Raw genomic sequence first — 23,309 nt, forward strand, 5'->3', positions numbered from 1 at the left:
TCCCAGATAGGACAATGAAATTCTTGCTTTGCTTCAGACACAACAGAATATTGTAGGCATAAATACAGATCAGTGTGACCATATACCATTGAATATATATATATATACACACATAAATAAGCATTTAAAGTGCAATAAGCTATTAAAGTTCAGATTTTTGTTTGAGTTGAGTTTAGTAGTCTGATGGCTGAGGGGAAGTAGCTGTTCCTGAACCTGGATGTTGCAGATTTCAGGCACCTGTACCTTCTACCTGAAGGCAGCGGAGAAATGAGTGCGTGGCCAGGATGATGTGGGTCCTTGATATCTTGCTGTAGAATGAATCACCGGCCAATGAGTTTTGAGGCATTTGTTTGAACTTGAGCAGATAGGATGTGTCTATACACTTCAGAATTCATTATGCTACTACCATCAGCAGTTGTGTCATCAATGAAGATAAGTGAGCCAGTACCTTCAGCAGCCATACATGCCCAGGCCATAACACCCCACCACCGTGTTTCACAGATGAGGGGGTATGCTTTGGATCTTGGGCAGTACCTTCTCTCCTCCATACTTTGCTCTTGCCATCACTCTGATATGTTAATCTTCGTCTCATCTGTCCACAAGACATTTTTCCAGAACTGTGGTTGCCCTTTTAAGTACTTCTTGGCAAACTGTAACCCGGCCATCCTATTTTTGCGGCTAACCAGTGGTTTACATCTTGCAGTGTAGCCTCTGTATTTCTGTTCATGAAGTCTTCTGCGGACAGTGGTCATTGACAAATCCACACCTGACTCATGAAGAGCGTATCTGATCTGTCGGACAGGTGTTTGGGGATTTTTCTTTATTATAGAGAGAATTCTTCTGCTATCAGCTGTGGAGGTCTTCCTTGGCCTGCCAGTCCCTTTGCGATTAGTAAGCTCACCAGTGCTCTCTTTCCTCTTAATGATATTCCACACAGTTGATTTTGGTAAGATTCGGCTGATGTCTCTAACAGTTTTATTCTTGTTTCTCAGTCTCATAAAGGCTTCTTTGACTTTCATTGGTACAACTTTGGTCCTCATATTGATAAACAGCAATAACAGTTTCCAAATGTGATGGAAAGACTGGACGAAAGACTAGGTGCTGAGAGCTCACTTATACCTGCATTAAGGAGGCAATTAAACACACCTGAGCAATTACAAATGCCTGTGAAGCCATGTGTCCCAAACATTATGGTGCCCTGAAATGGGGGGACTATGTATACACACAGTTGTAATTTCTACATGGTGAAACCAAAATGTATAAAAACACCCTTTATTAAAATCTGACAATGTGCACTTTAAGCACATGTAATTTTTTTTCTGTCACAAATCTCAAATTGTGGAGTACAGAGGTAAATAAATAAATGATGGGTCTTTGTCCCAAACATTATGGAGGGCACTGTATGCCCATTAGCTCAATGACTCTGCACGAATGATTTTCATGTCAGGAGTATAAGAACTTGTATGAGAACAGACTAATTTAACCTAACTCCATGTACGTACAAAACCCCCCATGCTGAAGTAACTCGATGGGTCAGGCAGCATCTCCGCAGAATGAAGATATGTGATGTTTTGGGTCGGGGCCGTTCCACAGACAAAATGTGGTGGGGGATTGTTGGTATAATGTGTCTTGGAGCCGGCAAATAGTTCTTGCAAATTTATGTTGTGCTGAAAACAGATTTTGGGATAAATGCTCAATAATTCCCTGTTTGACACACTCTGTTTTCTTATCTAAGGATGTAATGAGCAATGTTTTAATAAATGACTGTTCCCAAATCAAGTGATCGTAATAAATGTGTCTGCAAGGTGGGTTGTAAATCACCAGATTTTTGCCAGTCTTTATAACATTACTTCCATTACTATTCTTACTAACAAGATAAATGTCAGCTGAAGATGATGATCAGGTAAACAGAATGGTGCAGTACTTTGAGATTTTACCTTTGCTTTCTTGTATTAAGCAAGAGGCCCTCCTGCCCCTACCTTTTCCACTGATAAGGGGATGTGGGTGAGGGTGGGGAGAGTGACTCACCACTCTAAGCTTGTGCTGCTGAAGTAACATATCCAGATTGTGCCGCCTCTTATAGTTAAAGTAGAAATTCTTGCACTGTGCTTCGCTTTTGGTGCCCACCATCTTGGCAATGGCTGCCCAGTTGCGTCCATGTTCAACGAGTCCTAAGGCCATGGCATGGAGAAACAAGAGTAAAGCTTGCACTGCAGATATCATTAACATGGAGAACTAGTGCTTAACATTGTAGTCTATGAGGCTTCTATAATGCTTGGATGGAACTAATGAGAGTGGGAGGAACATACGAAGAGCACAAACCACAGCTGGCATCAGACAGATCGAATGGCCGTTTTATGTGGAAAAGTTATAACCACAAATTAACATTAGCAAAAGCAGGAAGCATTACTTATGATTAGAAATCAGCTTGAGCACAGCCCATGATTATCTTGAGTAAGGACACAGGAGTTTTTCCGCCATCACTGACCTTTTTTAGCCACTTCCATTTCTTCCTCTGTCCACCGGGAGGTCTCTACAGGCTCAGCTACAGCTGAAAAGCAGAAAGATCTATGAGCACAATATCCCCATCCACACAAACACCAACATATTCAAATCAGTCCATCTTTAGATAGCAGCCAGGCCAAAGCCCATCTTTGGAAGCGGCTGGAGCCTTGTACAGACACAGTCACACTGAACACTCTATAGACACATCCTGTTTCTTGATGTCTGGAAAAAATTGAATGAAATCTTGATTCAGTTACCAATTGGGCATTGGAGGCATTGAGCAAATCCACCGATACGCATAAATAGCTGTATTGACTCAGCGGGTCAGGCAGCATCTCTGGAGAAAAGGAATAGGTGACGCTTCGGGTTGAGACCCATCTGAAGAAGGGTCTCGACCCGAAAAAACCCCTATTCCTTTCCTCCAGAGATGCTGTCTGACCCACTGAGTTATTCCAGCTTTTTGCATCTATCTTCGGTTTAAACAAGCATCTGCAGTTCCTTTCCACCAATAGGCATTAAATCAATAAATAAAAGATAGCTACACATTTTAATTAATATAATCACACGACATGTAATAGCAAGTTATAGAGTCATACAATGTGGAAACAAGCCTTTCGATCCAACTTGCCCACGCCGATCAACATGCTCTATCTATACTAGTCTCACCTGCCTGCATTTGGCCCATATGTCTCTAAACCTATCCTATCTACATGCCCGTCTAAACGTTTCACTGTCTGGAAGAAATCGAATAAAATCTTAATTTTTTTTTTAAGGTTATATTTTAATTGCAACAGTCACAAGATTAAGAGTTTTATTATCATGCTGCATTGACATACAGAAACAATATTCAATTGCATGAACAGTTGTATTAACATTGTATGTAAATATTGGACAGTGTAGCTCGTGCACCTTGGTTAGCATGGGCAAGTTAGGCCAAAGGGCCTGCTTCTGTACTGTATGACTATGAGTATATAACAACTTTTGCTGATTTGTATCACTTTTTTCCCCTTTATTGCATCCAAGGTGAGCGAGCCAACTAGATTCCATGGAATGAGTGGGTTAACATATGTTGAGTGTTTGAAGGCATTAGGCCCCTACTCACTGGAGTTTAGAAAGATGAGGGGGACCTCATTGAAACTTACAGAATTGTGAAAGGCTTGGATAGAGCGGATGTGAAAAGGATGTTTCCACTAGTAGGAGAGTCTAGGACCAGAGATTATAGCCTCAGTATTAAAGGAAGTACCTTTAGGGAGGAGATGAGAAGGAATGTATTTAGTGTGAGGGTGGTGAATCTGTGGAATTCATTGCCACAGAAGGCTATGGAGTCAAAGTCAATGGATATATTCAAGGCAGAGATAGATAGATTCTTGATTAGTATAGGTGTTAGCGGTTATGGGGTGAAGGCAGGAGAATGGGTTTAGGAGGGAGGGATAGATCAGCTATGATTGAATGGTGGAGTAGACTTGATGGGCCAAATGGCCTAATTCTGCTCTTATCACATGAATTTATTTAAAATTGGCTTGGAGGAAGGAATCATATGGTAGCTGTAGAGGGTTGATTTCTGATTAGAGGCCCTTGGCCAGTGGAATACCTGGTCCACTGTTGATTGATTATATACATTAATGATTTAGATGTCAATGTGATTAACAACATCAGTAAATTTTCAGTTGGCACCAATGTTTGTGATATAGTGAACTGGATATCTAAGTCGTAGAACAGTTGGTAAGGTAGGCCAAAGTATGGCAAATGGAATTAAATTCTGACAAGTGTCAGGTGTTGCTCGTTGGTATGATAACCAGGGCATGACTTACACGGTAAATAGTAGTGCCCTGGAGAGGTGTGAAACGGAGAGATATGGGAAGAGTTGAACTTTATTTTAGCCTTCCATCCCAGTGAGGAATGTGGAGGAGTCACTGTGGTGGATGTTTATGTTAAAATGTATTTTGTGTGTTGCTTTTTATTGGTATGACTGTATGGCAAATTAAATTCCTCGTATGTTGCAAAACATACTTGGCTAATAGATTCTGATTCTGATTGTGATTACAGGTGCATGGTACCCTGAAAGTGGTGAGTCAGGCAGACAGCATGGTGAAGAAAGTATTTGGCATGCTTGCCTTAATTGGGAAGGGTAATGAGTATAAAGACTGGCATATCATGGTGTAGCTGTACAGTTTGTTGATGAGATCACACTTGGAGTACTGTGCAGTTCTGGTATCCAGCTATAGAAAGGATGTCACTACGTTATAAAGAAGAGATTTACCAGGATGTTACCTGGACTTGTGGGCTGGGGTTACAAGGAGAGGTTAGACAGGCTGGGACTTTTTTCCTTAAAATCAGGAGGGTGAGTGGTGGACCGGATGCGGCCTGCAGCGATAGAACTGCAGCGGAGGACACCACGGCTAGGCTTGGCCCGGCCGACCCTACGATGCCGTCAGGACAACGGGCCTTCATGTTCAGGTCAAGAACCCGGCACTTACAATAATTGGGATTTGAAAATAGCGCCAAATCTGGCGACTCTGCAAACTGTCTCAGTGTTCAACTGCGATACACTTGTATTGTATCCATCTGAGTGCTTATATAGTGATACTTGTACTGGACTGTATACAAAAATGAATTTCACTGTACCTCAGTACAAATGGCAAATAAAGTACCATTGAAACCATTGCAACAATGGATAAAGTTAATCCAGTCTTTTTCCCAGAATAGAGGATTCTAAAAACTAGAAGGTATAGATTTGTAGTGAGGTGAGAGATTTAAGAGGGACCTCGGGCAACATTTTCACTCAGAGGATAGTCCGTAGCTGGAAAAAAACTGCCAGAGAAAGCTAGAGAAGTGGATACAATTACGACATTCTAGACACATTTGGACGGATATAAGGGTTTAGAGGGACATGGGCCAAATGCAGACAAATGGGACTGGCCCAGAATGAGAACTTAATACAAATGAGACCCAAGGATGTTATGTTACCTCCATGCAGCCAAGATTCAAGATAGCTCAGAGCAGTGCAGAACATTTTCAATGGGGGAAGGAGAGCAGCCGGAAATCATTGTGCATGTTGGCACAAATGACTTAAGTAGGAAATGGTATGAAGTCTTGCAGAGTGAACACAGGGAGCTAGGCAAAATATTTGAAAACAGAACCTCGGAGCTAAAGAGCTCCAGATTAATCTTGGAACCATGTGCCAGTGAGGATAAGAACACGAAGACAGGACAGGTAAATTTGTGGCTGTTGGTGGAGCTGGCAGAAATTCAGATCTTCAGACCATTGGGATCTCTTCTGGGGTAGTGACTTGCACAAGTGGGGAGGGTTGCACCTGATCTGAAGGGGAACCAGTATTTTGGCAGGCAGGTTTGCCAATGCTACTCAGGAGAGTTTAAACCAGTAGGGGATTTAACTTTCCAAATACAGACTGGGAATGCCGTGGTGCCACGGGCTTAGATGGGGTGGAAGTTGTCAAATGTATTCAGGGAAGTATCCTTAGATAATATGACCAGGGCCCTTCAAGAGAGAGAGTAAAGCTTGAACTACTCTTGGGAAATGCAAGTGACCGAAGTGATAGTGGCTGTGGGCGAGTTATTTGGGATCAGTGACCACAGTTCTATTAGCTTTAAAATAATAATGGATAAGGACTGGGGAAGGCCATTGGTTAAAATTCTGAATTGGGGCAAGAACCACTTTGATGATATTAGGCAGGAACGTGCCAATGTTGATGGATGTTTGCGGGCAAGGGTACATGAAAGTGGAATGATTTTAAAAGTGTGATAACGAGAGTTCAAGGCAGGGGTGTTCCTGTTAGTGTGAAAGTCTATCACTACTGACCGACATCCACTATAAACCCACTGACTCCCATGGCTACACTTGGATTACACTTCTTCCCACCCTGCTTCCTGTAAGGACTCCATCCCCCACTCCCAATTCCTCCGTCTACGCCGCATCTGCACCCAGGATGAGTTGTTCCACACCAGGGCATCGGAGATGTCCTCATTCTTCAGGGAACGGGGGTTCCCATCTTCTACTATAGATGAGGCGCTTACCAGGGTCTCTTCTATACCCCGTGACTCTGCTCTCACTCCCCATCCCCCCACTCATAACAAGGGCAGAGTCCCCCTTGTCCTCACCTTCCACCCTACCAGCCATCACAAACAACAAATAATCCTCCGACATTTTCGCCACCTCCAACGGGATCCCACCACCGGCCACATCTTCCCATCTCCTCCCCTGTCTGCTTTCCAGAGACCGCTCCCTCCGTAACTCCCTGGTCAATTAGGCCCTTCCCACCCGAACCACCCCCTCTCCGGGCACTTTCCATTGCAACCGCAAGAAATGCTGCACTTGTCGCTTTACCTCCCCCCTTGACTCCGTTCAAGGACCCAAGCAGTCTTTCCAGGCGTGGCAGAGGTTCACCTGCACCTCCTCCAACCTCATCTATTGCATCCGCTGCTCTAGAAGTCAACAGCTCTACAGCGGTAACACCTCTGCTCGGTTCGCAATAACCAACCTGATCTCAGCACATCAGCTCCCCCTCCCATTCCGAATCCGACCTTTCTGTCCTGGGCCTCCACCATTGTCAGAGTGAGGACCATTGGAGGAGCAGCACCTCGTATTTCGCTTGGGCAGTTTGCACCCCAGCGGTATGAACATTGACCTCTAATTTCAGGTAGTCCTTACTTTCTCCTCCCCTTCTCAGCTCTCCCTCAGCCCTCTGGGTCCACCTCTTCCTTTTTTCATCCCCCACCCTCACAGTCTGAAGAAGGGTTTCGACCCGAAACGATGCCCATTTCCTTCGCTAAAATAGATGCTGCTGCAGCCGCTGAGTTTCTCCAGGATTTTTGTCTACCTTCGATTTTCTAGCATCTGCAGTTCCCTCTTAAACATCTAAGTGTGGACCCGCAGGAGATGGGCAAGGTCCACTATGAGTATTTCTCTTCTGTTTTTACCGTGGAGAAAAGCAAGAAGGCTCAGGAACTTGAAAGTTAATGGAGGTGAGGACAGTCTGTATTACGGGAGAAGAGGTGCTGGCGTCCTAAGCTGCATGGAAGAAGATACATCTCCCAAACAGCCTGATCAGATATATCTGGCTGAGATTTTGAAGGTCTATCCAGCACCAAGGAAATATGCAGGGCAGGTTTTAACACAGAGGTTGTTGGGTGCCGGGAACGCGTTGCCAGGAGCAGTGGTGGAAGCAGATACAATAGGGGTGTTTAAGAGCTTTTGGACAGGCACATGGATTTGCAGGGAATGGAGGGATACGGATTATGTGCAAACAGGTGAGATTAGATAATCTTGTCATCATGTTCGGCACCAGGCATGGTGGGGCGAAGGCCTATACTGTACTGTACTGTGCTGTACTCTTCTATGTTCTGTGCTCCAGAACTGCCTGCTGCTGTGTGCCCTCAGCCAATGACAGAACTTGTTTATAGACACAAAATGCTGGAGTAACTCAGCGGGACAGGCAGCATCAGACTTCTTCAGTCTGAAGAAGGGTCTTGACCCGAAACGTCGCCTATTCCTTCTCTCCAGAGATGCTGCCTGTCCCGCTGAGTTACTCCAGCATTTTGTGTCTAGCTTCGATTTAAACCAGCGCCTGCAGTTCCTTCCTACACAGAACCTGTTTAGTAGCAGATAAATCAATCTTTGACTTCCCAGCCTATGCATCCACAGGGGAAAGTCAAATATTTCCTAATGAGCTCACAGCTATATTCCAAATGTCTGAAATCACTAAAATGTGTTAAGCACTGCCAGATCATCTCTCACTGGGGTTTCACGTAGCTTTTATTTATTGTCAAATATCTAACAGTATAAAAGGAATCCAAAAGTTGGAAGAATATGAAGGCACTCGTGTTCACAACGTGAGGGAACTCACCAAGCTCAGGTGGAGGTGGGGGGTTGGGTGGCTCCTCTGCAATAGCTTCTTTAGCCATGGACCTCAGTATCCGGCCCTTGCGCCGCCCCTGACTGTTTGCAGTTTTGCGCCCTCGGAGCACAGACTGCTCCTTTTCTTCAGGCTCCTCACCAGCAGTATCCGATTTCTCTTTCTCTTTTACAGCTTCCCTAAGGAGATGAAAAAACAAGACAATTACTGTTAACATCAATTACTGTTTCCATCCCTCCAAGCTTAGAGGCGGCACGGCGGCGCAGCAGTAGAGTTGCTGCATTATAGCGCCAGAGTCCTGGGTTCGATCTTGACTATGGCTGCTGTCTGTACGGAATTTGTACATTCTCCCCGTGACTTTTCTCTGGGTGCTCCAGTTTCCTCCCACACTCCAAAGACGTACAGGTTTGTAGGTTAATTGGCTTTGGTAAAAATGATAAATTGTCCCTAGTGTGTAGGATAGTGCTAGTGTACAGGGATCACAGGTCAGCACGGACTCGGTGGGCCAAAGGGCCTGTTTCTGCGCTGTATCTCTGAACAGACAGAGCAGATTGGCTGCCACCATATTTTCTCCCTTACTTAAGAGTTCCTGAGGACGGTGACAACTTTTAAAAATAAGCCTCACAACCAGAAACAAGCTCTGCCCCATGGACAGTTACAGCGTTAACATGCTTTATACAGAACCACTTAACTTTGAATCATGAAAGGTCATCAACCTCACGTGTCACTGCTCTTACAGATACTGTCTGACCTGCATTTCCATCTGCAATTTCTGATTTCAGATTTGTGGCACCTGAATTTTCATTACGTAATTTAGAACTTCAAAGCACAAAAGGGCAGGGAGCTGGAAGCGACAGTGCATTTGGTCATTTTATTGTGTGCGTCTCGTGGAGGTGCATAGCTGACGTTGGGTGTGTATGAGGTGAAATTTAGAAAGTTAAGAAGATGATGGTGGATGGTGTTGAGAACAACAACCAGAGTAAAATTGGAAGGAATGGCGTGTTCACGGAATGGGTGCAGCAGGAAATAGTGTAACAGTGCTAGTGAAAAAAGTACAACTAAAGCTTCTTTATCTACTGGGGACAAAACACGATCCCTTAAGGATCAATATGGCCTTCTACATGTGGAGCCACAGAAGATGGGCAAAGTTTTTGTGTGGAGAAGGTCATGTAGGCGAAGGAAATAAGGGAACTGAATGGTGATGCATTGAACATAAACCATATTATAACAGAACCAGATTACATATAGAATAGGGAGATCTTGGGGAACATGTACATAGTTGCTGAAAGTGGCAATACAGGGTGGTGAAAAAGATGCTGAGCACACTCACCTTCATCGGTCAGGTGTTTGGTTACAGGAGATGAGACGTTATGTTGCAACTACAAGTAACTGGTGAGGCGTACTTGGAATTGTATGCAGTTCAGCTGCTAGGAAGGAGTGGGAAAGGATGCTGGAAAGACTCACCTGCATTCGAGGGCTTGAGTGAGAAGGAGGGATTGAATAGGTTGGGGATTTTTTCCCTTGCAAAGTTGGATGCTGAGGGATGACTTTTCAGAGGTATGTAAAAGCATGGGGCATAAATAAAGTCGATGGTCGCGGTCTATTTCCCAGGGTAGGGGAGTCAAGAACTAGAGGGCATAAACTAAAGGTGAAAGTGGATAGATTTAAAAGGGACCTTAAGGGGAACTTTCTCACACAGAGGGTAGCAAGTATATAAAATGAGCTGCCAGAGAAAGCTGTAGATGTGAATATAATTACAATTATACCCTGGCCATGCTCTCATTTCACTCCTACCATTGGGAAGGTTTCGGAGTCTATAAAACGTGACATCTTAGTTCAAAAATAGCTTCTTCCCAACAACCATCAAACTCTTGAATGCTACAAAGCACTAACTAAACTATGAACTATGGATTGTTATTAGTTTCACTAAGGTCATTTATTTGCACTAGTGTTGGGGTTATTAATTTATTGTTTTTTTTAAGTTATTATATGTTATGAGTATTGTAGTTACAGACCTGTTATGCTAAATTCATTATGTTATGCTAACAGAATTCCATTGGTTCATATGACAATTAAACACACTTGACTCTTGATGTTTAAAAGACATTTGGAAAGGTACATGGATGAAAAAGACTGAGAGGAATACAGACCAAATGCAGGTAAATGAGGATACAAGGAACTGCAGATGCTGATTTACAAAACAAGACACAAAGTACTGGAGTAACTCAGTGGGCCAGGCAGCATCTCTGGAGAACATGAATAGGTGACATTTTGTACAGATAGGAATTGCAGATGCTGGCTTATACCAAATATAGACACAAAGTGCTGTAGTAAGGTTCAGGCAGCATCTCTGGAGAAAAGGGTGTGATGTTTTGGGTCGGGGGTCTTATACAAACTGACTGTAGAGGGGGTAAAGAAAGCTGGGGGGGGGGGGGAGGGAAACGGGGGGGGGGGGGGGGGGGGGGGGGAAACGGGGGGGACAAAACCTGGCAGGTAATAGGCTAATACAGATGAGGGGGATGGGGGGTGATAGGCAGATGGTGGACAAAGACCAGAGATGAAAAGACAGGAGGCGTGAGACAAAAGGTTTGAAGAGTTGCAAATTGTGAAGCTAGAAGAAGGAATGTAGGTGGGAGGGGGAGGGAAGAAATAAATGCAAGTCCAGGTGGGGTGGGAGGGTTAGAGGAAAGAAGGGAAGAGAAGGTATGGGTTTTGTAGTTACCTAAAATTGGAGAGTTCAATGTTCGTACCGTTGGGTTGTAAGCTACCCAAGCGGAATATAAGGTGTTGTTCTTCCAGTGTGCGTGCGGTCTCGTTCTCGCTGGCAAATGAGCCTGATTCAGATATACATCGGCACGGACAAATTGAGTCGAAGGGACTTTTTCCGTGTTGTTTGAGTCTAATGTTAGGGCACAAAGAAAGGTGGATGAACAGAGGTACATTTGGGCGGTCAAGTCTACAATTCTCTGAAAGCACAGCGCAGGTGGGCAAGATGGTGAAGAAGGCATACAGAATATATAACTTGGGACGTTAAGCTGCAAATTTACAAAACATCCGTTGCCCGACTTCAGGAAATGTGTGCAGTTCTTGTTGTGGCACTGCAGAGAGTGCAGAGAAGATTCACCAGGACATTCCCTGGGCTGGAAGACTTTAGTTATGGAGAAAGATTGGATAGGCTTGGCTTGTTTTCCTTAGAGTGAAAGAGGCTGAAGGGTAGGCAGTCAAAAATAGGTGCATCAAAATCAAGAAGCATAGGTCAAGGAGAGAGGAAGGAATTTTAAAGAGAATTGGAAGGGTGTGTTATTTTTGACACAGAGAATGGTTGGTATCTGGAAGATACTTTCGAAGAACCATTTAGACAGATACCTAAATAGGCATGGCATAGAAGGAAACAGTCCTAGCGTAGAAGGGCAAAAAAGGTCAAAGGCCTGTTTGGGTGCAGTGTGACTATATGCAATAGACACAGTGCAGCCAGCGCAGGTTCACTTGGGGTGGGGATTTGCCATGTAGCATTAAGAAGATTAGGCCTATACTCTTGAGATTTTAAGAATGAGACATGATATCTCTGAAATGCACAAAACTCCCTGACTGGAGTTCTGAGTCTCAAAGTAAGGCATCAACCATTCAGGACAGAAACAAAAGGAGATTTATTTACATGAACCTGATCACTCTTTGGAACTATCTTCTCGAGGAGGCCACGGAAGTGCTTATGCCAAGTAAACTCAAGATGGACAATCTTAGATTTTTGAACAAGAGAAATCAAAGGATATGGGATTTGCATCACAAAATGTTGCTGGGGTAAAATGATCTGTCATAATCTAACTGAGTGGTGGTGTAAGGGAATTGGGCCAAATGGCAGATTCCTGCTTTAATTCTTATATTAATCTCCCCTTCAAACCATTTCCCGTTCAATTACTTGTAGGTGTATTTTTTTAGATTCTTTAGATTCCCTTAAACATTCTTTTGTCATTCCTCTATTATTCTCTCTACGAACTGAATCGAGTTGGTGAATTGCAACCAAAGACGGCTTGGTAACTGGAGATAAATGGTGATGGGGATCGTGATTTTGTGATCGGCAGTGTGTGACCTGTGGAGCACCCCGCGTATCGGTACTGGGACCTTCACTGTTGATAATAAAAACTAGTGAATTAGTAGATGTGAATATAGGAATATAGGAAATATGATTATTAAGTTTGCAGATGACATGAAAATTGGTGGCTTTGTTGATAGTGAAGAAGGTAGTTTTACAATATTAATCAGTTGGTAAATTGGGCAGAGCAATGGCAGATGGAAATTAAGTGCAAGGTTATGCATTTTCTGATGAACTAATAAGGGTAGGTCACACACAATGAACGGCGAGGGACCAGGGTATATCAAAGAACATAGGGAACTTGATTTACAATTCATGGATCCTTAAAGGTGGCAGCACAGGTACAACAGACGGTGAAGAGGACATAAGAGAAGCCTTGATCTGGCCATAGTTGGAGTATTGTGGGATTGGCAGATTTTAAGAAGGAAATCATTGCACTGAAGAGGGTGGTACGGAGATTTATCGGGATATTGCCTGGGTGAAAGGTGGCTGGAATTGTATTCTTTCGAGCAGATGATGAACTGATAAAAGTGATTTGATGTGGATAGTGAGAAACCTTTCCCCCATCTAAAAGCAGAGGACATTGGTTTAAGGTGAGGAATAAGATTGTTTTGAGGGATCCAAGGATAATTTTCTTCACCCAGAGAGGATAGTTGCAATTTGGAATCCAATGCTTGATAAGTGGGGGGAGGCCTATACACTCTCACATTTAGTAAATATCTGGACAATCATTTAAATCACTGAGGCTTAGATGGCCGGTAAATATGATTAATAGAGATGGACACATAGTTGTTGACGTGGACATGGTGGCCTGAACTCGATGAACTTTCCTTCTGAGCGTTCTTTAATCAGGTTTTCACGTGTTATCAGTCTGCAACCTGTCAAATGTAGTCTTTTCCAGCTCTATTTTTAGTTGGACATAGCATTGCACGTGACATGCTAGAACTTCAAAGATTTAAGTGTAGGAAGGAACTGCAGATGCTGGTTTAAACCAAAGATAAACACAAGAAACTGGAGTAACTCAGTGGGTCAGACAGCATCTCTGGAGAAAAGGAGGTGACGTTTCGGGTCGAGACCCTTCTTCAGACTGAGAATCAGGGGAAAGGGAAATGAGATATAGACGGTGATATAGAGAGATATAGAACAAATGAGTTAAAGATATGCAAAAAATTAATGATGATAAAGGAAACAGGCCTTTGTTAACCATGGGCTAGGTGAAAATGAGTTACAGACAATGGGACTCAAGACGACTTTGAAGCTAGTACGACTTGGGTGGGAGAGGAATGGGGAGAGAGGGGATGCAAGGGTTACTTGAAGTTAGAGAAATCAATATTCATACCACTGGGTTGTAAGCTGCCCAAGCGAAATATGAGGTGCTGTTTACTCCAATTTACATTTGGCCTCACTCTGACAATGGAGAAGCCCTCGGACAGAAAGGTCAGTGTGGGAATGGGAAGGGGAATTCAAGTGTTTGGCAACCGGGAGATCAAGTAGATCCAGGCGTACTGAACAAAGGTGTTCAGCGAAACGAGCGCCCAGGCTACATTTGGTCCCGCCAATGTATAAGAGTCCGCACCTTGAACAATGGCTAAAGTAGATGAGGTTGGAGGAGGTGCATAATCTGAAAGGACTGTCAGGGTCGCTGGACAAAGTCGAGGGAGGAGGTCTAGGGACAGGTGTTGCATCTCCTGCTGTTGATTTATCATTCATATTTAAGATTTAGGCAATGAGACTGATTTCATCGTACTGATGACACAAACTTCAGTGGGAAAGTTGGGAGGGGGTTACAGAATCTAAGGTGAGAAAAACAGATTAAATCAGCAAACAATGGCAGAAATAGAATGTGGAAACACAAGGTTATTGGTTTGGCAGGAAGAATAGAAAACCAAAATGTTATTTTAGAGGTGTTCAGAGAGATGTTCATGAACAAAAAGCGCAAAGTTAATATGCAGGTACTGGAAAGATTAATGAAAAGTTAGCTTTTATTGCAAGCAAGGTAAAGAACAAAGAAGTAAAGTTTCACTTCACATATGGAGCACTTTGTACAATTATGATCTTATTTAAGGAAGAGCACACTTGTCTCAGATGGTTCATGGTTAATTCCAGCTATTAAGCTATTTTAAGGGGAAATTTAAAACAAGAAAGGTGTTTCTATTGATACAGATCCTGAGAAGGCTTGATAAAGTAGATATGGAAAGGACCTTTCCTTTGGTATGGTTGTCTAGAATTGGGAGGTATCGTCTTAAATGCCCATTTACAACTAAGGATTTCAGGCATTGTGAATTTTTACAATTCTTTGCCCTGGGGAACCTTGGTGATGGAGCTTCCAAGGCTCAGGTAGGTAAGTTTTGGGATTAGAGGAATCAAAAGGCATTGGACCAGTCAGGAAAATAAGAGTGAAACTACGTCTTAACACTCGTTAGCCTCAAATATTTATTAAACCTTTCCTTAAAATGTGGAATACAATCAACATCATCCTGTACCATTAGCAAAGCACATATAAGGAACATTGCCTTGCTCGTTCATCTATTGCCTTTGTGTAAAAATGTAACAAAGAAGTACTCAGCAGGAAGTATTTGTGCGATATAGACACAACTGTTAAACACAGGACATAGGAGAATAGTTGGCTTCCGTCCCGCCAGTCATTATGATCATGGCTGATCTCTGCTGGCCTCAACTCCCCTTCCCTGCCTATTCTCCATACCCATATTTCTTTGATCTTTCTAATATTTCTCTATTCCCACCATGAATATATCCAAAGGTCTGACCTCGAGCACCTTCAGGAGCACAGTTCCACAACGCTCTCTGTGAGAAGATGTTTCAATGCACCTCTGTTTTGCGCTCTGCCTAGTTTCCTCACCTTTGGGGTTCCTCCTTTTCATCCTTTTCTTCTTCCTTCTTCTCATCTTTCTCTTCCTTCTCAATTTTTTCAACTTTCTCCTCTTCTTTTTCAGCTTCTTTTTCTTCCTGTGAAGGACGAGAAATCTGTTGCTGCAAAAAAGGGACCTTTGATTAAAAATGCTGAGATTGCATAGAAATGAGCGTGAACCTATGTGAAGGAATTGCAGATGCTGGTTTACACCAAAGATAGACACAACAACCTATTTATTTTCCAGAGATACTGCTTCTGTTTCTAGCCTTTTCAGATAATTTTTTGCAATATTCTCCACAAATTGCCTTCACAGTACCAAAGTCGAGACGTTAAAACCCATTGCCAGAGGAGTATCAGCAGCATCCTCAAGCATCCCACAAAAGGAGCAAATGCTCTGAAACTCAAGGTAGATCCAAATCTATCTTCTATCTATACATAACTAAAACTCTGATCTTGTTATCTTCCGGTTTGTGCGGTCTTTTTATTTGCTCAAAAATGGTTCGCGATAGCGCTACGATTTTTCACCAGTTAACTCACCATTCTCCTATGCTGCGATTGCACCAAGTTTCGTTCCGATCGGTTGAATGCCGTAAAAGTTAGCGAGGTTTAAAAAATCTTAAAAACCGCGCGTGCGCAGATCGATCTCTGCTCCTGCCGTTCAGCGCCGTGCAGATTAGTCTCTTCCCTTATCACTCACCGGTATGGTCTGCCCCTTCCTGCGCCATCGCGTCTTCACTGGAGCTGAGGGTGGCCAGTGGAGGTTTCCAACCGGACACAATTTTCGGAGGGACCCCAAGCAGCCCAGCCCCAAGCAGCCCAGCGTGGGAGACCCAGACCAGCCCAACGTGGGAGACCCAGCCCAGCCATCCCAGTCGGAGATGTCGCCAAACGGAAAGCGGAGACTCTGATCCCGGCGGATGAGAACGACCAGCGACCAGCGCTCGCTGTGAGTCCCCATCGCATCGCCAATTCCAGCCACTACCCCTCTGGTCCCCACTTGCTGGTTCCTCCTCCCCTCCCCCTCTCTCGCACATGTCTCTTCCCCCGTTTTTTCTCCGAGCTCACCCCCCCGCCCATACACCCCTCTTCCCCACAACTCCCCCCCCCGCCCACACACCCACTCCCCCCACAACCCCCCCGCCCACATATCCCTCCACCCACCCACACAGCCCCTCCCCCACATCCCTCCTTCCACCCCTCCTGCCCACATACACACCCCCTCCCCGCAACACACACCCCGCCACATACCCCCCTCCCCCACACACGCCCCACACCACCATCTCCTCCCCCTACTACACCTCATTGTCCACACACATCCCTCCTCTCCTCCCAACCCACCCGCCACACACCCCACTTCCCCCACCCCCCCCCCCCGCCCCCACACACATGAAGAGGAGGGGGAGGGAGTGCTCGGGGATGAGGGGAAATGAGTCACGCTGCGCATTTACGGGCTTTGGGAGAACAGTGAGTGGTGGAATATTGCGTTGGGGAATGGGTGGCGTTGGGGAACCAGGCCTCCCGTGTGACTGGGACCCAACGGGTCCCACTTAGTCTAGTACCAACTAAAGGCATAAAATAATGTTGCATGTCCAGCTGGAGGAACGCAATGGGTCAGGTAGCATTTGTGGATGGAAAGGGACAGCTGACGTTTCAGGTCAGCACCCTGCGACAGGACTGAGAGTAGAGGGGAGAAAGCCCATATAACGAGGTGAGGAGAAGGAGTGAGGCAGAATCTGGCAGGTTTCCAGGTGAGGGGGGTTAATAGGCAGGTGGGGGGGGGGGGGGGTGGGTATAGAGAGAGGCTGGGAGTTGATACGATGAGACAACACAGGGCTGCTGATTCTCCAATCTGATAAATAAAGTGGAAACAGATTTGTGAGTAATGATGGGCTGATGGGAGAGGAGATGAGGTCCAAATGCATTGTATGTGTGGGTGTTTTTTATATTTAGTTGCGTCTGTTTTGATATCCATTTCCATTAATGCCTCCTCTAGACTGACCTCTAATTTCCTGTTATCTTCCTTCACCCTGTACTCGCTTTGTCTTCCCTTCCCCCTTGTCTTATCTCCAACTCGACCCAATTCTGAAGGAAGTTCTTTGAGCAGAATATGAACTATTTTTTTCATGGTTGTTAACCTACCAGGAAGTTTCAGCCTTTTCAGTTATTTTGTTTCCATCTTTGAAGACACATAAATCTGCAGAAATCTTGAGCAAAACTCATAGTGTTGGAGGAACACAGTGGGTCTTAATGTTTAGGTTTTTGTCAGGCGTACTGAGGTACATTGAAAAGCTTTGGTCAAGCAGCATATGTGGAAGGAATGGACAGATAATATTTCGGTTTAGGAGGAATAGTGTTCTTAATAGGCTTTGTTTCCATCAATGCTGCTATGGGCAGATGCAAACGTTTTAGAGTCATGGAGTTATACAGTAGGGAAGGAGGACGTTCGGCCCAACATATCCATGCCGGTAAAGTTGTCCTCCTGAGCTGGTTTCATTTGCCTGCGTTCAGCCTCAATCTCTTCACATCTTTCCTATCCATCTAATTGTTCAAATGTCTTTTAAATGTTGCAACTTATCCACCCTTACAGCTTTTTCTAGCAGCTTGGTTCACATTCCACTCAGCTCTCCTTTAAATCTTTCTCCTCTCATCTTAAAACTAAGCCCTCTAATGTTAGACATCCCCATCCTGGGATAAAAACTGTGACCATCCATCTCAGTCATGCCCCTCATGATTTTATAAACCTTAATAAGGCCAACCCTCAGCCTATAAGAAGGTTGGAGGTTTTATCCTCCTCAACAGTTTACTCGCTACCAAATACTCTGTCTGGCAGAACGATCCTTCAGGGCACATGTGGCCCCCGTCTCCACTGTGCCACGACTGCACTTGCGGAGTACGGTGTGCAGTTACACAGAACATGGAACCGCACAGCAAAACCTACGAGGCCTGTGCTGAATATGACACCAAATTCAACTAATTCCTTCTGCCTGCACACGTCCCTTCCTATCAAAAATGCCACTATCGCACCTGCATCACCAGCAGCTCGTTCAAGACCACTCTCTGTGTACAGAACTTGCCCGGCACTCACGCCACCTTCATGCTGCTCGAATTCACCACTCCCGCAACCAGAGGCATGCCTAATGGAGCCACTCATAGAGTAACCTGGCGGAATTGGGGGACTGTGCGACAGGAGCCCGGCACCGTTACCCAGTGAACGAGGTACGTGTTGCCAGGGTGGTACAGTGCAGGTACAGTGGCGCCTGCATCCAACACCCCGGTATCTCGCCTTGTGGCAGCCACTGCAAACCCGTGACGAATGCAACGTTCTTCAAGAGTGTTTTACTGCTCACTCTCTCCCCGCCGTTGCCTTTCCACTACCCAACGTTGACGGCGCCCGCCAACACCTCGGTCCACTATTGTACAGATCCAAAATTGCGGGGGTTTAGTGTATATCCCACACTGATCTCACTGTCCTCCGTGTCCTTTTCTTGGTGAGTACAGTTGCAAAGTACTCGTTTAGTATCTTCCCTGTATCCTCTGACAAGTCTAAATTCCCTCCTTTATTCCTGAGTGGCACCAATCTGTTCCGAGTTCCCCTCTTGTTTTTAATTTATTTATAAAATGCCAATGACACGATGGACACTTTCCAGTGACACAGATGCTTACACTGTTTGCTTTTGGCAGTGATGGTGAAAATTAAGCTACTGATACCGGCAGTGACTACGGCAGTTACAAAACTGGCATTAGGTATTATAATGCAAAGGAAGGAACTGTAGATGCTGGTTTACACCAAATATAGACACAAAATGCTGGAATATTTCAGCAGGACAGGCAGCATCTCTGGATAGAAGGAATGGGTGACAGTTCGGGTCGAGACCCTTCTTCAGATCTTCAGGGTCTCGACCTGAAACGTAACCCATTCCCTCTAACCAGAGATGCTGCCCGTCCTGCTGATATATTCCAGCATTTTGTGTCTATCTTGGGCATTATAATGATCAACACGCCAGAAATGATCTAATGCTGACCATTCCCCCTGTAGTTGCTTACTGTCCATCCATTCAGTGTATAAAGCGTCCCAATTCTCCTACTCTTGCTCTGCATTTTGAAGCACTGAACTCTGCTGTCTTACCGTATTCCTCCCTCTGCGACGACCATAATTCCTCCGCACAAGGTTCTTATAGTTCTCGTTTTTCTTGGTCAAGTAATAGTAGAGAACACAATCTGCTACACACTGTGGAAACAAAACACAGTTCATTAGAACAAAGTTGTGTCTCAATAAAACATTTGCTTTTTCAATTTACTGCTTCATTTGATTTGAAATCTCAATACATTTAATACATCATGGACCTCATGGTATTTCCCACATATTCTGTACTTATGAAGCCTTACATGCTTTCAACAATCATCTCAATTCACCAAACACATCAGTGTTGTTTTTATCCTTACGCTCTAGATGCCATTATCCTTGGGCTTGACTCTGTACCCTAAACCATCTGAGCTGTGTAGCATTTACTGACTCCTTGAACATCTGTTCCAATTATTCCCCCCCATACTTTCCCTGCACCCCTACAAATCTACTCTTTCCAAATCCTAACTCCTCAGTAAATCATTGCTGAATTAACTTTATATGACACCTTAAGCAGAGCATTTTATGCCATGAAGATCTCCTTCATCTCACTCTGTTGCTCTAGAGCAGGGGTCGGCAACCTACGGCCCCCGGGCCGAATGCGGCCAGTGACCCGAAATCATCCGGCCCGCAGGCGTATTTTTTTCTCCCGTATTCATCCGGCCCGCAGACTTCCGTCATCTCCGGTACCTCCTGGGCCGGAGGTCGCGGCACGGCGACGCAAGGAGGCCCGCGCTGACGGCCGCAGTGGTGGAGCCGCCGAGCCCTGAGCACAGCCGGGCCCTGAGTGCGGCCAAGCCCCGAGCGCAACCAAGCTCCGAGCTGTACCGCATACTGCGGAAAACTGCCGGCACGGCTACGCACCTTCTGTGAACACGTGATTCGATGCCTGCCGTCCGGAGCCGGTTGGAGGCGGGATCCATGTGTACACGTGATAGATGTGGCCCGCCATCCGCTCACAGACATGCGTCCTGGCTCCTATGCAGAACAAGGTTGCCGACCCCTGCTCTAGAGAATGTGCAAACTCCACACAAACAGCAGCCAAGGTCAGGACTGAACCTGGATCTCTGTTGCTCTACCAGCCACGCCAGCCCAAGTCCCCCGTCCCCCCCCCCCACCTTACTTCCCTATTCTTGATTTAAGGTGAATCACAATCATCTTCAAGGAAAATTAGAATGGGCAATAAATTGATGTGTCAGTTTGGTTTGAGGTGTCATGGGTTTGAAGATGTTGAAGAAACTATGTGGAGTTGTTGCAGAGCAGCCTGTAGACAGTGTACATTGGATCAGGGGGCTACTGTTCATAGTGGAGGACGGAGTGCAAATCAAAATGGCTGCCTGCCTTGGAAAATACCATGCTTCTGATTATGCTGGGAACTGGTCATCCAATAACTAAGTACAATCTACCACTGTCCTTTTAGATGATAGAGCGTCTGGGGGGAAAAAGTAGATGTGTTTCCAGCTCTGACCAGTTCTTTTATCATCAGTAGTAATATGGATAGTCCAGTTAAATTATTGTATGTGCATTTTTACCCTCACAATCAAGGATTCAGAGATCTGCCTTAGTTCTCCCTTCTAGTATGACAATACCTTCCTGCAAATCCTTGGTGGATAAGGCCCTTGGGTAATGAATCCTTCAGTGCCTCCTTCCCAACCAGTTGCCATTAACAAGAAAGCCACACAAAGACCATGTGCTTCCAAATAAAGGTTTCCAAAATAATATTGTTAGGTAACAACACACTGTATCAACTTCAGATTTCACAGTTGCAACTCAGGAGCCAGTCCTTAAAAGAGATACATGTTCGAAGCAAGCAGCGCCCTTTTAATTACAGGCCCACCACCAATTTTCTGGCAAATGGTGTTCTGGCACCTCCTTTAATAAGGATAAAATTACGAGATTTTTATGGGCAACATAATCCACACCTAAGGTACATAAAATGCTGGAGAAACTCAGCGGGTGCAGCAGCATCTATGGAGCGAAGGAAATAGGCGACGTTTCGGGCCGAAACCCTTCTTCAGACTGATAGGGGGTGGGGGGGGGGGGGAGAAGGAAGGAAAAAGGGAGGAGGAGGAGCCCGAGGGCGGGGGGATGGGAGGAGACAGCTCGAGGGTTAAGGAAGGGGAGGAGACAGCAAGGAGTAGCAAAACTGGGAGAATTCAACGTTCATGCCATTGGGACGCAAACAACCCAGGCGGAATATGAGGTGCTGTTCCTCCAATTTCCGGTGTTGCTCACTCTGGCAATGGAGGAGACCCAGGACAGAGAGGTCGGATTGGGAATGGGAGGGGGAGTTGAAGTGCTGAGCCACCGGGAGTTCAGGTAGGTTATTGCGGACTCAGCGGAGGTGTTCGGCGAAACGATCGCCCAACCTCCGCTTAGTCTCCCCGATGTAAATCAGCTGACATCTAGAGCAGCGGATGCAGTAGATGAGGTTGAAGGAGATGCAGGTGAACCTTTGTCGCACCTGGAACGACTGCTTGGGTCCTTGAATGGAGTCGAGGGGGGAGGTGAAGGGACAGGTGTTGCATTTCTTGCGGTTGCAACGGAAAGTGCCCGGGGAGGGGGTGGTACGGGAGGGAAGGGAAGAATTGACAAGGGAGTTGCGGAGGGAGCGGTCTTTGCAGAAGGCAGACATGGGGGGAGATAGGAAGATGTGGCGAGTGGTGGGGTCACGTTGGAGGTGGCGGAAGTGGCGGAGGATTATGTGTTGTATTTGCCGGCTGGTGGGGTGAAAGGTGAGGACCAGAGGGACTCTGCCCTTGTTGCGAGTGCGGGGATGGGGAGAGAGAGCAGTGTTGCGGGGTATGGATGATACCCTGGTGCGAGCCTCATCTATGGTGGCGGAGGGGAATCCCCGTTCCCTGAAGAACGAGGACATTTCTGATGCCCTGGTGTGGAACGTCTCATCCTGGGAGCAGATGCGGCGTAGGCGGAGGAATTGGGAGTAGGGGATGGAGTCTTTACAGGGGGCAGGGTGGGAAGACGTGTAGTCCAGATAGCCATGTGAGTCAGTTGGTTTGTAGTGTATGTCAGTCAGAAGTCTGTCCCCTGCGATGGAGATGGTGAGGTCAAGGAATGGTAGGGAAGTGTCGGAAATGGTCCAGGTGTATTGGAGTGCCGGATGGAAGTTGGTGGTGAAGTGGATGAAGTCAGTCAGTTGTGTGGGTGCAGGAGGTGGCCCCAAAGCAGTCGTCAATGTAACGGAGGTAGAGGTCGGGGATGGGGCCCTGGTACGTATTGAACAAGGATTGTTCAACGTACCCGACAAAGAGGCAGGCGTAGCTGGGGCCCATGCGTGTGCCCATAGCTACGCCTTGTGTATGGAGGAAATGGGAGGAGTCAAACGTAAAGTTGTTGAGGGTGAGGACCAACTCCGCTAGGTGCCGCCGGACCGGGGCTCCCCCAACATGGCCGCCGCAATCGATACCATAATCCACACCTATGTGTCTGATACTGTATTTGGGTTCAGGGATCTCAGTGATGCTGCCTTGGCAAAGCATAATCTGCACTGACTGCATTTCAATGATAAGCTATGAACATAGTTTCTTGCCAACCCTTGGTGGATATAATCCTTGGGGATAACTGATGCCTGTGGTTCCAACACGATGCAAGCAGTAAGAAAAATGATAGGTGTCGGCAAATCAAAATTGGAAGTTAATTTGGAATGCAGAAAAGTAATCGGATGCAAGGAACGTTCGGTGTGAAGTGTGACAGTGATGCTGCAGAATGCCATGGAACAGCCTGATAAAAGTTAAAGTGTTGGTGTTTTACATACCAGTTCCAGAGGAAACAGCCTGAGTAAAGAATTTATGTGAATTCATTTTGTGTGAAAAATAACAAATAAATC

The 23,309-nt window shown here is 45.5% G+C and overlaps 1 protein-coding gene across 3 annotated transcripts in view; it reads right to left on the reverse strand.

Annotated features, from left to right (window-relative positions):
- The window catches only part of ncor1 (nuclear receptor corepressor 1), a 180,616-nt gene that overhangs the window by 85,013 nt on the left and 72,294 nt on the right, over window positions 1–23,309 (reverse strand). For all 3 annotated transcript variants that reach the window (XM_033045584.1, XM_033045581.1, XM_033045583.1), the window contains exons 14-19: window positions 19,466–19,567; window positions 15,328–15,458; window positions 11,100–11,276; window positions 8,369–8,556; window positions 2,489–2,551; window positions 2,029–2,171 (exon numbers count right to left, since the gene is read on the reverse strand). In XM_033045584.1, coding sequence (XP_032901475.1) covers window positions 2,029–2,171; window positions 2,489–2,551; window positions 8,369–8,556; window positions 11,100–11,276; window positions 15,328–15,458; window positions 19,466–19,567 — 804 coding nt within the window. The remainder of the gene's footprint in view (window positions 1–2,028; window positions 2,172–2,488; window positions 2,552–8,368; window positions 8,557–11,099; window positions 11,277–15,327; window positions 15,459–19,465; window positions 19,568–23,309) is intronic.

The sequence above is a fragment of the Amblyraja radiata genome, chromosome 28 (assembly GCF_010909765.2).
Source record: "Amblyraja radiata isolate CabotCenter1 chromosome 28, sAmbRad1.1.pri, whole genome shotgun sequence".
In the NCBI taxonomy this organism is placed as follows: domain Eukaryota; kingdom Metazoa; phylum Chordata; class Chondrichthyes; order Rajiformes; family Rajidae; genus Amblyraja; species Amblyraja radiata.